A 15,754-nucleotide genomic window follows, 5' to 3' on the forward strand; every position below is an offset into this window, starting at 1 on the left:
AAACTCACCTTTCGAGGCCATCATCTCAGATGTTTAGGACAATTTTGTGAAGATACAGCCTAATACAGTGGTGCCTCGCAAGACGAAAAGAATCCGTTCCGCGAGTCTCTTCGTCTAGCGGTTTTTTCGTCTTGCGAAGCAACCCTATTAGCGGATTAGCGCTATTAGCGGCTATTAAAGGTTTAAGGGATTAGCGGATTAGCTGCTAAAAGGCTATGAGCAGCTTAGTGCCTTAGAAAAAGGGGGTGGGGAGCGGAAAAAAAGCGCAAGAATCGCAAGACATTTTCATCTTGCGAAGCAAGCCCATAGAGAAATTCGTCCTGCGAAGTGCATTGAAAAACGGAAAACCCTTTCGTCTAGCGGGTTTTCAGTCTTGCGAGGCATTCGTCTTGCGGGGCACCACTGTATTGTTCACAGCTCTCTATTCAGGGCAACGGTATAGAGCCTAATATGGCTCAAATGGTCAGACATAAACATTGGCAATGTTTGGTTTGCTACATACACAAGCCTTGAGCTCACTGCTCTCTCTCCCACTGTCAGGGTGAAGAGTTCCGAAGCTTTCGTTTCAGAATTAAGAATCCTATACTGTGGCTAATCTTCACTGTGGTTTATAGAAACAAGCTGCTTCATAAGTTATGGTTTTAAAATGAATTGCTTCTGTAAACCAGTGGTTATCAGCCTTTTTTGAACTAGTGGGCACATTACAAATTTTAAGACAGTACAGTAATTGCTTCTTCTCCCCTGGAAAAACTCAGGCTTCTCAAAGGATGTCCTGCTGGTCCTAACTGTGGAGATCACACAGTATAGACTCCCTCCCATCAGTGATGCTGTTGCTATCTAATAACAAGGCACATTCCCCAGTAACAGGAAAAATATACCAGGTGGCCCACCACCCCCTTGCACACATGCACCCGCTCCCTGCACACAAACTACAGGCACATATGCATCTCTCACCCCCACCCCCATATACATTTCGCCCTTCCTTCATAGTTGACACATACACAGAAGCCACACGTTGATAGCCCCTCCTCTTACTGCTCAGAGACAACACATACACACCCACCCACCCCAGAAACATACATTTTTCTTCTCTCCCAGGTATACCCCCCTCTCATACAAAAGTTTATCTGTATAAACTTTTCCACTGTATGTACATTTTGCTTCATGCCTCAGGTTTGTAAAAGGGTAGGAAACGTGTGTTGTTGTTATTATTTTGCTTGTCACTGCCTAGGAAAATATCAGCACAGCCATAATCCCACAAAATTTTGTATTATAGGAATCTGACGCCATCTAATGACAGACTGCCCAAGCTCCCTGGTACAAATCACCCTTCTACATGGGGAAGAACCTCATTTACTCTAGCACTATGAGGGCACTTAAATCTATTAACCTCAGACTTTCTGATTCAGATTCAAGAGATAATAAGGCAGGTACATGTCTCTAACTGTACAGGTGGCGCAAAGTTCAAGAGAATAAGGTGATGAGTAATATAATGGGAGGAGTATTTCTAGAGTTAAGGGAAAACTGTGAAGCCCCCTTGTTAATTTTGCTATTGGATGCTGTGCTGCTTAAGTCATCTTGTTATATTTATAGCATTGAAATGTGGTTTCTTCATGTTATTATTTTGCTGTTATTATGAAACTTACTATGTTATTTTGTTATGCTGTTATTAAATTGTTTTTGTAGTGTTTGTTTGAAATGCATTCCTTTTTTGTGAGCATTTTTTATTTTTTTTGGTGGAAAAGCGGCATACAAACAAAATGAATGAGTAGTAGTCCTCTGTTTTGTAATAAGTTTGGGCTAAGTAAATTAACACTTCAGCATGCAGTACATACTATCTGTTAGTATTCATGGAATTGACCAAAGTATCTGTGCACAGAACTGCAACCTCAGTTTAATTAATGTTAATATCTGGAGCAGATTATCAATACATACCTATATCAAAATGAAAAGAAAAATATATTACCAATACATACTAGCCATTACACTGTATAACATTTTATAATAGATTAGCCACTGAAACACACGTCTAAGCATTCGAGGGTAAATTTGATCAATTTTTTGTTGAAGAAATTAGACAAACACAATATTTGCGTTGCTGCTTCACATTTTGTTAGTGCCGGTAGATGTCAACACTAAGAAATTTAAGTTCAAGAGGATTTCATATTCCAGCATGCTGCAATGCGACTTGCAGCTATTTATCTGCCAGTATCCAAATTTTTTAACTGATAGTGAGCTCATGCAGCATAATATCTTCTTCCTCTACGCCTTTCTACAATTCCACAAATTTGCTCGGGGGTTCCTCAAACCCACAGAGCAGATTTTGAGAGCCTGCAAGAGGCTGCAGGAGCGAAGTTCTGATTGCATGATTAGAAGTCTGTTCTGCTCGCACCTGGACAGCTTTGGATAAAACCATATATATGTATGTCATTGTTCAGGTGCCAAACTTTTCCCTTTAAGTACTTTTATTTTATTGTAAGCTTTGCAGAATGCCACTTTGCAGGGAGAGTAAAAAATCCATCTGTTCAAATCACTTGCCAGCAGTTAGGCAGGCTCTAAAAACAGTTTTAGGTGATGGCTAGTTTTCTGTACATAGCTGTAAGAACTTTACTACATAACATATGAAATCAATCAAGTCAAGCAAAGTTGCACATAGTATTCTAAAGTTATTTTACGGGATTTAAAAAAAATATTAAGTCTGTATTGATTCATACAAGCCACAGTATGGTAATACCTTTTTAAAGACCTATGAAAACGACTGTGTGGCATTTTGGTTGGTCCCAATAAAGCTATTTGCATACTGAGGCTTTGGAGTTGATTTAGATAGAAAAATGCTTTTTTTAAAAAAAAGATACCAAGTGAAGCAATTTTAAATTTAATGACCATTTGTACTGTGGATTTCTCTTTACAAGATGATTTGCTAATGCCCAATTTAGTCAGATATAATGCAGCCCCAGCAAAGGTGTAATCTTAAGCCTTTTAAAGTACAGACATTTGCAAACTGTAAAAAAATGCAATCATAATTGATAATGAAATGGTTTCTATACATAAATACTGTAAAGACACAATTGACTTAATCCAGAGGCTCTTTGGATACACTCCAATGTTCTCAGACCTCATGGCCCCTCAATAAACATTTATATGTCAGATAAGGGAGTAGCTCCATGTGGGCCCCTCAGAGCAGTCATGGAACTCCAGGTTCAGGACTATGGATTCAATTCCATCTCCTCCTGAATTTAGGGACAAAAATCCACCAGCTCTTATGCAGTTTTCTTGCTTTGCATGACACAATTTGCCTTCCTAGGACAGTACAGGTAACAGGATGAATTCCTGAACACAGGCGGAGTCAAACAAAACTCCTAGGATAATACTTAACAGGAACTTTTTAAGTCTTACACATTTTACCACCTAACCATCATTTTCAAATGGAAAGTCATCTATCCTCAAGGGCAAGTTTAATTTACACAGATACAATTCTTATTGCATATGGGGTCAAAACTATGAAAATGGCCCTGCAAGAAAATGCAGCTTTTTAATTGCTACTGAAAATAAATTCTGTACATATCCTTATGCAGAGCATCGGTGATTGCAGTATAAAACACATTACTCCTGGTTCCCCATTTGTGCTCCTAATGTCCAAATTCAAATAATTAACTTGCACATATTCTTAAAGGCTAAATGGGACTGTGTTGTCATTCATCCTAGAAATTCTCTGTCCGACTGCCTAGAGACTCAAATATCTAGTTCTCAAATAACAAACCCATAATGGAACTGCTACCTGAGATTACATCTTTGGTTTATTATTTTCTCCTCATCAGTGAAATACTGCTGAAAACACAAGATAGATTTGTATTCAGATTAAAAACAAAAACACGGAAATATTTCAAAGCAGTCCAATACTATTCTTTGAAGTGGTACCATCTTCTCAAAAAGCCTTTTTTCTGTTGTTAATATCTTCTACCCACCATGCAACATCATTATCAAATCACAAATCTACTATGTGCTAATACTGCTCTTGGCTTCTAGCAATTAAAGTGATGAAATCAATGGTCACATTTCTGAAATGGGCAAAACTCCCAGGTGAAAAGAGGGGAGACGCTTGGGAAATGCATCTTTTCTACAGAGTACATGGTGCAAAATGCATAATACTGTTCTGATTAATCCACTTGCCCATTAATAAGGTTCTAGATTTTCTTTTTTGTAAGGGTGCCAAAAGGGGAAATTAACTCTGAGCCACAACTTTCATATATCACTTCAAACACTAACTGGAAATCTGAACAAAGTTTATGCATTTTTGTAAGTGAAAACCTTTGGCATGTACGCTCATTACTTGAATTCAACGTGTAAGCTATACCGCTTGCTTATTCCTTATAATTTCTCCTCCTTCTATCTCAATTTGCTCATATAGCCACTTGCGATCACAGCGGCATTCAGGTCCACACTTGCTGGAGTCACACTTGGGACAAGCATAGAAACATCCTAGGCAATCTTCATCAAGACAGTCACAGAGGTCTATCCCACTATAAAGCAGAAGTCCTTGGCTATCGTACACTTTGCTCTTTGCTGGTATGAGTTGCCTGGAGGAGAAAGAAAGCAGAATTAACAGCAGTCTGTAACACTGGACTCCATTTTAAGTCACTGGCAATTCAGTTTAAATCTACTTTTAGGTGAATTTGCTCTGGCTAATCTTATGCCAAGAATCAAAAGCCATACATTACATTAGCCACAGAGACTGCCAATAAATTTCGGGCAAGTTTAGGTTCTAGGGAGGCACCATTACATATAATGGTCTGTCCATTGTTGAGTCTGTCCATGCAACAGGTTGTCACGTCTGTCCATAGGCTATGCAATTTTGTTTCCCTTCTCTTTCCCTTTGCAACGGTGGACACAATGTTTTAGGGTACGGTACATAAATTTTGGGGAAGGGCACCATTACTATCTAAGGTGTGATCACATGTTATATCTGAAAGGAGTCTACTGATGCTGTGGACAACTCTAATCAACATTCACCTTCCTGCTTCAGTACAGAATTGATTTGTTCAGAACCACTTTGGAACAGAAAAGGCAGGATCAGTCACCTTTTAGCTATTCTGTGGATTAATTCAGATGCTCCAACAGCATTATTGTGTGGCAATTCTTTATTCTTCAAGGTTTTTTCCATGCCTTACAATGGATTTTTATCACACCATTTCTATGCACTTGAATGAAAAGAGATTCTATCTACTTAAGCAGACTTGAAGCATGGTCCAGATGCAAATAAAGACTTTCCCCCAAGGGCGTGAAAGCAAGGATAAGTGTAATCATCGGAGGAAAAGAGCTCACCTGTCTGAATTGTTGGATGTGCTTTTTGTCTGCAGCCTTCTTTTTTCCCTTTTGTTTGCTTCTGGGGCAAATTCAGAATGTCGTCCTGGATTAGCAAACTGTAAGGACTTCAAGGCCTTAGTTGTACGTCCCTGAACAGATACAGACAATTTCATTGGAACTATTAATGCAAAGCTTAATGCATACACTGCCAGAGGCTTGCTAATCAATTAGAATGCTGTCACTTCTTAGATAAAAAGAGGCTCAAAGCTGGGGCCAAATGTAAAAAAACCTGTTGAGTGTCATTGCCTTCAAATGCTCAGTTCATGAATATGAAGGGGGATAAGGTTGAGATGCCCTCAATCCCTGTCTACATGAACAGGGTATCCACCAGCAAATGCTCTTGGTCAAGGAAGATTATTACAGGTTAATACAAAAAATGTGAACAAGTGGTTGCTGTATGCTGTGGCACAAAGCATCCCTCTCCCCCAACACACGTATTTTAATTTTATGACATCTTAGCCACCTGACCACTCGTAAGGTCTCTCTAAATGGGCAGTAACACTAGGAAAGTAAAAAAGCAATGGCAATTTCTTGTGGAGCAGGTAAGCGGGATATGAGTATATATCTAATGGTGCAAATTAATGGAAACAGAAATAGTGAAAGCCTACTTTAATAAGTAAACAGGACATATTTTCAGTTCTCTCTTGACCTCACCTTTTAAAAAATTAACTGCTGTATGTTTTCATTAGACGAAGACTGGAGAATAACTTCCATTTCAAAGTACATCTTCCATCATGCTGCTTTTTATTGCTAGGAATAGATACCCCCCTCCATCAAGTGATGAAATAAGTTCTAAGGGGGCAGAATGATATCGATTCAATCCCATCAGAACTCCTACACTTTGCTCTGTTGTGTGTGTAGACTAGACCTCATTGTTCCCCAAAGACTGCCGTGGTTCCTATACATGGCTATGAATTAATCCACTTCTACTCAGTTTTACCATTCTAGTGTCAAGCCCTGCTCTCTCTTCCACATTAATCACGTTAGACTTGTTTAGGGCACATTCATACATATATGCATAACATATCATGTGAGGAACTGCAACTAGATGTATTAATGCTCTATTGCCAGTTACTACATTTGAGATGATGTGAGGTTATATCAGAGTGCCTTTTGTTAAGTTTTGACTAACGATGGCTGTTTCACATAATTCTTCATGTTGCACTTATCAAGTGATGACCACACATGTGGAAATTTCACAGTGTTTAGCATACCATTAGTACCCGAGGGTTAATTAATTAATTATAATAGCTATCTTAGTGATGCTCTACGTTAAGTACAGCCCAACCCACAGGCACAATTGCTTAGAATTAAGGAACAGCATTTTCACTGGGGCTTGCTCTCAGGTAAGTGTGCATAAGATTGCAGCCTAAGTCCAATAGATAGGTGAAAAAAATTATCCCATATACATACGTCTGAATCAAGTCTCCTTCGCTGACGGTCTTCAGAATCAACCTCTGCACTTCCATTTATTATCTGTGTACATTTTTGACAAAGTTTCCAGCCAGGTATAAACTGCCGTCCAAACTTGGCACTTAGAACAGTTGCATCGTCTATGTCAATTGCATGCAAGTTTTTCCTTGAAAGCTTTTTGTGCATATTAAAAGGATCACAGCATGACTTTTGCAAGTCTTCATACCTATCAAGGTAAACTTTAGCATGATGGAAGCAGATTGTATCGTTCTCTGAAAGTGTTATCCCAGTCCTAAGCTGAAGGAGTAACAGATCAGTTGATGATAGTTCTTGCTTAGTCTTGAATCCAGTGTGACAGGTAAAGTATGTTTTATGGCAATCGCTGCTAGCTTGCAGCTGATTTCCTACTGAACATGGATCCATTTTACTTGACCAGTACAATATATTTGATTGTTTACAGTTTGTCTTTGTCGTCCTTAGCAGCTGTTACGATTAGCCTGGAGAAAGCAGTGAAGGAAATGAGATTCATGCTGCATACCTTTACTTTCAACTAGACCCAAAATAAAAGCAAACCTAATATGGATGTTCAAGGATTCAGCTGAACTATACAATGCAGCTGATTGGATACAAAAGGAAGCTTGGCCTAGCTGAAAGTTAAGCCAGATGGATTGGTGTTCCTTGCCAATGAAAGGGTACTTTAAGAGCTACAGTGGCACTGACTTCCTCAAAGACTTCAGGCTGCTCACTGGTAAGACTGCCAAACCAATAACAGTTATCTGTATTAGTGTGACTGTTGGCATTATGAATCCAGAGCTTTCCAGAAAATAAGTTCAACTTCATTTGTCCAAAACCAAAAATGTCAAGCTGTTTAAAAATTCAAAAATCAAGGTTCTACCTAGGGTCTACTAACAGATTTGATGCAACAATCTTAATGTTTTCGAAACCTCAGGGCATGATTTAAACATAAAAATTATACTGATAGTAGTAATCTAGTAGATGTCCTTGGGAAAGTATTCTCAAGCCCATCTCTTGGGAATCTTCCTGTGTAAAATGTAAGATTTGTAGATAGAAGCAGCTAGAACATGTGTCTTTGTACGAGGCATCTCATACACGCTATTCTGACTATACTAGGATACACACAGGAGTATTCCCACATTAGAGATGCACCTTCAGACCACATCCATTATCTATTTTAATTGAGGAGGAGGGAAGCGTCCTTAAGACAGTTTTTATGAAGATTTTCTAATGCAGTTCATATTCAAGCGGAAGGAAAAGCCAGTAATTTGCAAGGAGAATGACGGAAGCAAAGCATATATGCAGAAGCTATTAAGCAAGAAGTAACATTGCAGATATCTAAAATTTGCAGACAAGCTCCAAATCAGAGTAGGAAAAAAAAAATTAAAATCCTCTGCTGTTTTCCATCTCCATGAGTCATACATGTGCATGTGTCGATCCATGGTCCGAACTAGTTTTTCAAAAGGCCAAACTGAGATTTTACTCAGAACTAGGATAATTTTTAAGACATCTTTTAGTATTGGCACAGCTATGGCATTTGTTTCGGCTATTTTCAGAGGCCAAAATTCAAAGAGCACTGTGCTTATTATACACATGGTCTGTACCAAATTTCTCTTCAGGCTGCAGCCTCTCACACTGCACTGAATGCCTCCTGATCTTCTAGAGCAAATTTTTTAAGAGGGCATGATGGAATTGCTCTCAAAAGTCCCAGTATATTCCTTCTATTGTCTTCTTGAATTTATTTTGATATCTAAACTGAAATCATATGAGGATACTTCAGCTGGAGACACTATCATTTTTTCTTGTCTTACTTCTTAAGAAATATTGCATTTTGCATTCTCTTTTCAGGCTCAAGCCTTCGCAGCAACATGTCACAGAGAGCAACATGTTCCCACCTCTGCAAGCATTTGCATTATGGGTGCGCAAGCAATTCACTTCTGCAGCTAAACACTGAACTTAGGCTTTCAATGGTTTGTTTAAGTTCCCATGAATTCACCACAGATTCCAACAGAACATTGCTTATTTTAAAAAAATTATCTTACTAGTTTGAAGACCTTGTCCCATTTGGGATAGAGAAACAGATGTACAAAACTGTTTTCTGCTGTCAGACCCTGCTTAAAATGACAGGATCAAGATTTGAATAATGTTGTTACTGGCAATATTTTACCCTGATGAATGTTGCAACATCTGGCGCTTCAGTTTTGCTCACATTTAAAGAAAGGTAGGATAGCAGCAAATTTTTGTAAGAACAGAAGATGGCAAGACTATTACATTAATTTGCTGTTGGCGTGGAACTAAGCTAAACTGCTGATGCCCTATGAAATGCTCATTAAAACCATGGCAGGTGGTGCTAGAAAGCAAGCAAGCAACAACTGCTGGTGTTTACAGAAAGAATTTTTTAAAAGGGAGAAGGCACTACACCATCAGCAGCAGGACAGGGTAACAAGATGAAAGAGTAGGAGGAGAAATACCAGCAAATTCAGGATTACATTTTCCATTCTGGAGAACAGGCTTGTAATTCTACACTCCTACAACTCCATTTTTAATGGACAGATTCTTCTGTGTTTGATTTCTTCAGTGTTCTTTAGCATGGCATCATGCTGTCTTCATCAACCACCCAAGGCAAAACCAGGGTGGAACAAACTGCACAAATGCTTCAACACAATTGAAAGGCTCAGGCGAGTGTGCATTAGCACACAATACCAAAAGGGTTCAGATTCTTTATTGTGCATGGGTATTCTTTTGACCACTTTGGCATCACATAAGTGCTGAAGCATTTGTAGGAATTAGCTCTAAGGTGACAGATGCTATTTGTCACATGTCAACTTTCCTGGCAGTTATTCCTAGGAAACTAACCAAATTGCAAACTGTAGCAAACTTACTTCTGCACCCTACCCAGCACAGCTGCCTCCTCCCTTTCACCCTCCACAGTACTAGTCTAGCTATCTTTGCCTTGGAAAATAGGGAGGTCATAGCTAGAAAAATAATGCAACTGTCAAATTGCACCCATGATCTCTGGAGCATAGGAGTTTCACTGTGGAGCAAAGAGGAATGAGTGCCAGCAGAGACAGGGAAATGAGCTGCAGGGAAAATGAGCAGTCAAGCGACAACTTTTAGCAAGGCACTTGGGATGATGATGCTTGGAAAAATTCTCACTAGCTCAACGAAATATTTTTAGGTGGCCAGACCATTCTCTGCTGGCAGGCTTTATGGATGTTGAGCATATTAAGAGTCATACTTTCTGCAGCTATAAATGGGATATATTTCTTTCAAATGCATTGTTATTGACTACTTTGAAATATTTTTTATGATACAGTATGTAATTGTATTATTTTTAGTGAGGCTGACTGAGGGTCCTTTTGACGGAAAAACAGAATTTAAATAAAAACAAAATTAAATTAAATAGTTTACGATACATGTTGAAGAGTCAGTGCGTTGGGAAGCAGGGGGCTGGGTCAGGATGCTAAACTGGTCAATGCATCCACTGACTAAGGCTTCATTCACATGGCAGTTGATTCAGTTTTTACTCCTTTTCCGCAACTGCTTTAAGTTCTGCATTATATTTGAGCTTTCACATAAGCATTTTGGAACAGGACATGACTGGCTAGCTTTACACTGCAACCTTTTGTTGCAGCTCCCACTTGTTCCAATAGTGAGCGCAAGTGATCAAATACCTCTGTGTTTGGGAGCACAACTGGGCCATCAAAATAAATGAATAAAAATCAGTTGTTTCTACATACTCAAGGGAATCTCCCCAAGCAAGTATATACATTTCAACACTAAGAAAAATATTTTTAAACTGCGAAATGGCCTGACAATTCCTAGAATTACAGACTGTTGATAGGAGACTGAGAGGGGGGAGGGAGTTTAATGAACCAGGAATCAGACATATAGTAACTACTCAGGAGTTTTTCCCCTCTGCACATTTATCAACCATGGGAGATTAGAGTTCTATATTACATGAGGAGCCTACATAAGTAGAAAAGGCTCTCCACTTCAGAAATTCAGCACATGGGAGTGCCACAGAAGTGAAAAGGCCAACAGCAAACAAGTCAAGCAAAACATTAAAAAACAGAACAAAAAACCCCAAAGGGAACAATTCCAACCCACACAGCCTAATGAGGACTTAAGAGCCATGGAACATTGAATACAAGTTGCAAAATAAAATATGGAAAAGGGGTGGGGATAGAGGATGAGAGTGAATTGGTCTGCTTAATCCCTACACAGCAGGGCATGGAGAACCTGTGGCCTTCAGTATGTTGTTGGACTACAATACCTATCAGCCCTAGAGGGGGCCTTTTAAGTGACTGTTCTCAGAGTTTGAACTCCCTCCCAAGAGATGTTAGACTGGCTCCCTCTTAGGAGTCCTCCTGCCAGACACCTTCTTGTTTCAGCATGCTTTTGAAAACTGACAGTTTGTAATGAGGAGATGGGTACCACACTGTTTTTGTTGTGATTGTCTGTGATTGCCCATCCATAGTTTTAGTTCTATTAATGTTTAATTTTTTAATGACACCCCCCTGCCGTTTTTAGTTGTTCTTATTTTATCTGTGAGCTCGTGTCAAGGGAAAAAGGCGGGGTATAAACAAACAAATATAATAGTAGTAGTAACAGAAGATGGAAGTTGCAATTCAACAAGACTTGGAGGGATCACAGGTTTACCACCAGCTCTGCTGAGGATATTATCTTGGAAGACAGCATTGCTGACTAGCTGGCACCATGTATTGAGAGTGGAATTTTTGTGTGAGGGAGGTTACGTTATTAAGTTCTGCACTGTTTACTTGTAGTGGAGGTAGTAGCAGCATTCAGTTTCTTAGAAGAAAGAAGCGCAGAGCCCAAACAGTTTATGTCACCTGCCCTATAAGCTTTTCTTTCATTCTTGAGGCAAACTGCACTTGTTCAGCAGAAAGAGAAACAGACTCTGAATGTGCTTGGAGGTACTGGCTGGTACAATAATCACCAGTAACAAAGCACTGTTCAAATATGTATAAACCCATCACCTGGACCCTACCAAGGTCATATTTAGAGGATGCAGTAGAATAGAGAGCATGCTCAGAAGAAGAAAGGAAAACTCCTGCAAACAGCTCTGAACCAGGCAATCATAAGACACCAAGAAAAGGGGAAAGAAGGGAGAAGCTCTTCACTGATTACTGATTGTACCTCTGGACATATGCCTAAAGGTAACCTGGAAGCCAGCAATTATGGCAAATGTGCTACAACACATATTAAAGCAAAGCAGATGTTACATGTACAAAAAGTTTTACAAAATACAGAAAGCATATAAAGCACATGAATTCATAACACAAAGAGGCAATCCTAATAGAGCATATAGCTGCATACAGATTTTTGCTTTTTGTACTGCAGCCAGAGTGCTTTAAATTACTGTGCCACAAGTCCTGATCTGGTGTCAGTAGCTCAATTGCTATGAAAATGTAATGGTGTAGGTGAGGAAGAAAAATAGGCTCCTCAACACAAGGGGACAGGCCTGTTTGCATGATTTTCCTATCATCTCCACAAAGCTATAGGCTGCATGGCACAAAACTGGGCTTGCGACCAAATGTACCCTCAAAGAGCTGTAATTTACTATTTAATTTATATACTGCTTAATTGCCAAGGTGGCTTTTAAGCAGTTTACAAGTATCAATGTTTCCTGAGTTTTTCACATTTATAGTTAGCACATCTCTAATGTATAAATGTGGTATTTAGTGGAACTACAAACACAGACTGGCTCTCATCTTAGTCCCACAAAAGTGAAGTGGCTAAATTGACTAAAACAGCTTGAAGCATTTGTCTACTCAAATGAAGGCCCTTTCTAAGAGACTGCAAGCACACAGATTTAGACAACTATACACTGTATTGGCCTGAATATAAGCCTCACTTTCCCCCCAAATTCCGACCCTGAAAAGTTAAAGTGCAGCTTATATTCGCAACCTTATGGTATGCAGCCAGGAACTGGGGTAAAACAGTGCCTGTACATAGTCCCCCATCCTCTCCGCCAAGGCCGGGAAGGGAGAGAGTGAGGAAGGGGAAAGGAAGGCAGCCAGCAACGCAAGCCCCCCCCCCCCCCCCAGTGTGCAGCCAGGAGCATACTGGCTTATATTTGGGTATCCTCCCCTCCAATTTTAAAGGTGCGGCTTATTTGGCGTGGCTTATATTTGGGCCAATACAGTATTTCCTTCATATATTTAACGAGCCTGTGATTGTGACACTCAAAATATCAGACATGTATATATTGCTAGAGTCAGTCACAGTCTGTTTTGCGAAACATGAGAAACTAGCGGAAAATGCACAAAAACAACCGAATGTGACAGTGGCAAGCCTACCTTCAAGTCTGTGGGAAAATTATTTACTGAGGATATGTCAAAACAGTCAAGTTCCATCTACATAACCTCATTCTCTACCTTTGGTGAACTTTTTCCAATTTACCACTGACCCCAATCAAGGCTATTTTCCAAGTTATGAATTAACAGGGGGGAAAGTTATGTTCCAGGGAACATTCTGTGTGAAAAAGCAGCAGCAGAACATTTAATTTTTTTTAATTTCAAAGTGCACGTATATATATACTGTATATGCATCTTTATATATATATACTGTATATGCATCTTACTCTGCGTTAGTTGTGTATTCCTAGCCTAACCTACCTCACAAGATTGTTGTGAGGGCAATAATAAATAGGGGCGGGGAGAAACTCAAAGCCGTTCGAGATCCCGCGTGGCGCAATGGTTACAGCGCAGGTCTATGACTTGGTGCGAGGCCTGGGTTCGAGTCCCCGCTCAGCCGTGCAGCTCAGTGGGAGACCTATCTTGCGGGGTTGTTGCGGGGATGAAGTGGGGGAGGAGAACCATGTGCACCGCCTTAAGTTCCTTGGAACAAAAGGCGGCGTATAACTGCGACAAATTAAAAACACAGCAGGCTAAGAAGCGCTAATAAGTCTAGCGATTCCCAACATTCCCCACGTCGTTAAAATCACGCGCACGTGGGGAAACAGCATTATCCTTGCAAAAGCTTTACGGCTTCCCCGCTCCTCCTCCGGCGCCTACCTTCACATAGGCTCTCCTGCGGCCCTGTCCCGCTCCCACCCCGGCGCTCGCCTCGCCCGTGGCCGCCATGAAGCCGACTGGCCCAAGCAGCGACGCGTCGGCGGAAGGAAACAGCTGCCCGCGAGGAAAAAGCGGCAGCCTCACAGATTCCCTACAACGACTTCCGGCTTCCGAGCACTTGTTGGAGGGCGTCCGCCATGTGCAGGGCAAGAGGAGTGGAAAGGCAAAAGCAGCCTTCAGTTCAGACGGGCCGTGTGGTCGTAGCGCGTTCTCCGAGATTGGCCGAGGCTTCCAAGCACGCGGTTATTTTGTTGGGAGGCGCGGAGCTTTGCTCGTTGAAGTCTTGCCGCCGCGGAGGCAGAAGTTCGGCACGACGTGTACTCCTCCGTCAGTGAGGGACCCTAACAAGGAAAGTCGCGCTTTTCTGCCCTTTATGTACGGCTCAGCAGAAGACCAGCCACTTGAAACTACCATGTCAAAGAGTATTTCCAATAAGCTTTTGGCAGGCGCTTGCTCCTTCGGGTCGGTTTGTTTTGGAGAGAGTGGAGGCGTCAAATGTGCACCTTCGTTCTCTACAACATTTGTTCAACAGTCCTCTTTTCCCTTTCCGGTCAACTGAATGAACGTTAAAGCTAATTTAGCAGCGGCGCATGCGCAGCAAACTTCCCCTCTTCCTTTCCCCGCGCTATGAAAACATAGCAACTTCGACTTCGTGTCACGTCTCGCGAGAATGCTCTCTTCCAAACATAACTCACGTGATTTCAGACCTACCTATTTCTGACTACGATTGGGCTGCATTGCTGAGATTGTACTGTATGTCAGTTCTGGGTCAGTCAGTGGAAGTTGCTTCGTGATAAGTTTGGTTGCCCTTTTCTGCATTTGTTCCAGCTCTGCAATAATGTTTTTGAGGTGTACTGTCAGAACTGTACACAGCATTCCAAGTGCAGTTGCACCATTAGTATAATGGAATTAAGGTGTTGACAGCATTATTTTAAATTCCTTTCCCAATGATCCTAGCATGTAATTTGCCATTTTCACTGTTGTCACACACTGCTGACATCCATGGTCTCACACCTAGTCAATCACTGTCAGTTCAGATTCCATGCACATATATGTGAAATTAATATTTTTTGCCCTGATGTGCATCACTTTACAGTTGCTTACATTTCAATGCATTTGCCATTTTGCTACCTATTCTTTCAGCTTGGAGAAATCCTTTTGGAGCTATTCACAATCCTTTTTTGTTTTAACTACCCTGAACATTTTATTATTGTGAGGAAACTTAGCTACGTAGCTCCTTGAGCTATGTCCCTGCTCATTCCTAACTCTGTTTTTTGCCATTTTTTTTAATTGGTTTCCATAATTTTAACAAATCATCACCAAATTAATACAAATTGCTCATCCCAACTCTAGATCACTTATGAACAAATTAAAAAGCACAGGTCCCAATACTGATCCTTGGGGAACTACCTAGTACCTCCCTCCATTGGTAGAACGGTCCCATTTTATTCCTTCTTTTTGGTTCCTGGTTTTTCCAATATATTTGTCAAAACAAAGTGTGCGTCTATAAGCAATCCATTCATATGTTGCAAGCATTGTCATGTTGTCAATCCGTTGATTGACAACATGACAATGCTTGATGTTTTTATTATGTTTTTAGATATGTTGTAAGCTGCCCACAATGGCTGGGAAAACCCAGCCAGATGGGCAGGGAATAATAATAATAATAATAATAATAATAATAATAATAATGGATTACATATTTATTCTTCCATTTCATCAATGAAAGCCACCTTGAGAGTTTTGCAGTTAAAGGTGGTGTACAAAGAATTCTCCCTTTCCAACAGTCCTGGACAGTTATCAAGTTACTGAATTTATTGCATTTATATCCTGCCCTCCCTCCTCAAGGAGCTCAGGATGGC

General features: G+C 40.4%; 1 protein-coding gene and 1 long non-coding RNA gene across 3 annotated transcripts in view; both read right to left on the bottom strand.

The window, feature by feature from the left end:
• LOC310682362 overlaps positions 1 to 15,754 on the bottom strand; it is a 599,763-nt gene that overhangs the window by 171,678 nt on the left and 412,331 nt on the right. The window lies entirely within an intron of this gene.
• On the bottom strand, positions 1,869 to 14,422 carry ARL14EP (ARF like GTPase 14 effector protein). 2 transcript variants are annotated; one of them, XM_083442754.1, is made up of 4 exons: positions 13,833 to 14,422; positions 6,778 to 7,274; positions 5,323 to 5,453; positions 1,869 to 4,577 (listed from the first exon to the last, which is right to left on the bottom strand). In XM_083442754.1, exons 2-4 carry the CDS (start codon positions 7,198 to 7,200, stop codon positions 4,349 to 4,351), a joined length of 783 nt encoding a protein of 260 aa, XP_083298880.1. In that variant the 5' UTR covers positions 7,201 to 7,274; positions 13,833 to 14,422; the 3' UTR covers positions 1,869 to 4,348. The 2 variants fall into 2 exon arrangements, with proteins under 2 accessions (XP_083298880.1, XP_083298881.1); XM_083442755.1 differs by lacking the exon at positions 13,833 to 14,422 and having other exon boundaries at positions 6,778 to 7,405.

The sequence above is a fragment of the Podarcis tiliguerta genome (genome assembly GCF_965153285.1).
Source record: "Podarcis tiliguerta genome assembly, chromosome: 1".
Classification (NCBI taxonomy): domain Eukaryota; kingdom Metazoa; phylum Chordata; class Lepidosauria; order Squamata; family Lacertidae; genus Podarcis; species Podarcis tiliguerta.

What these genes read in the sequence shown, in the direction of transcription:
- ARL14EP (XM_083442754.1), bottom strand. Translation starts at nt 7,200, where the DNA reads ATGGATCCATGTTCAGTAGGAAATCAGCTGCAAGCTAGCAGCGATTGC. An exon ending in GAAGGAGACTTGATTCAGAC is followed by an intron (nt 5,454 to 6,777) that starts GTATGTATATGG and finishes GTATCTGTTCAG; the next exon opens with GGACGTACAACTAAGGCCTT. An exon ending in ACATCCAACAATTCAGACAG is followed by an intron (nt 4,578 to 5,322) that starts GTGAGCTCTTTT and finishes TTTCTCCTCCAG; the next exon opens with GCAACTCATACCAGCAAAGA.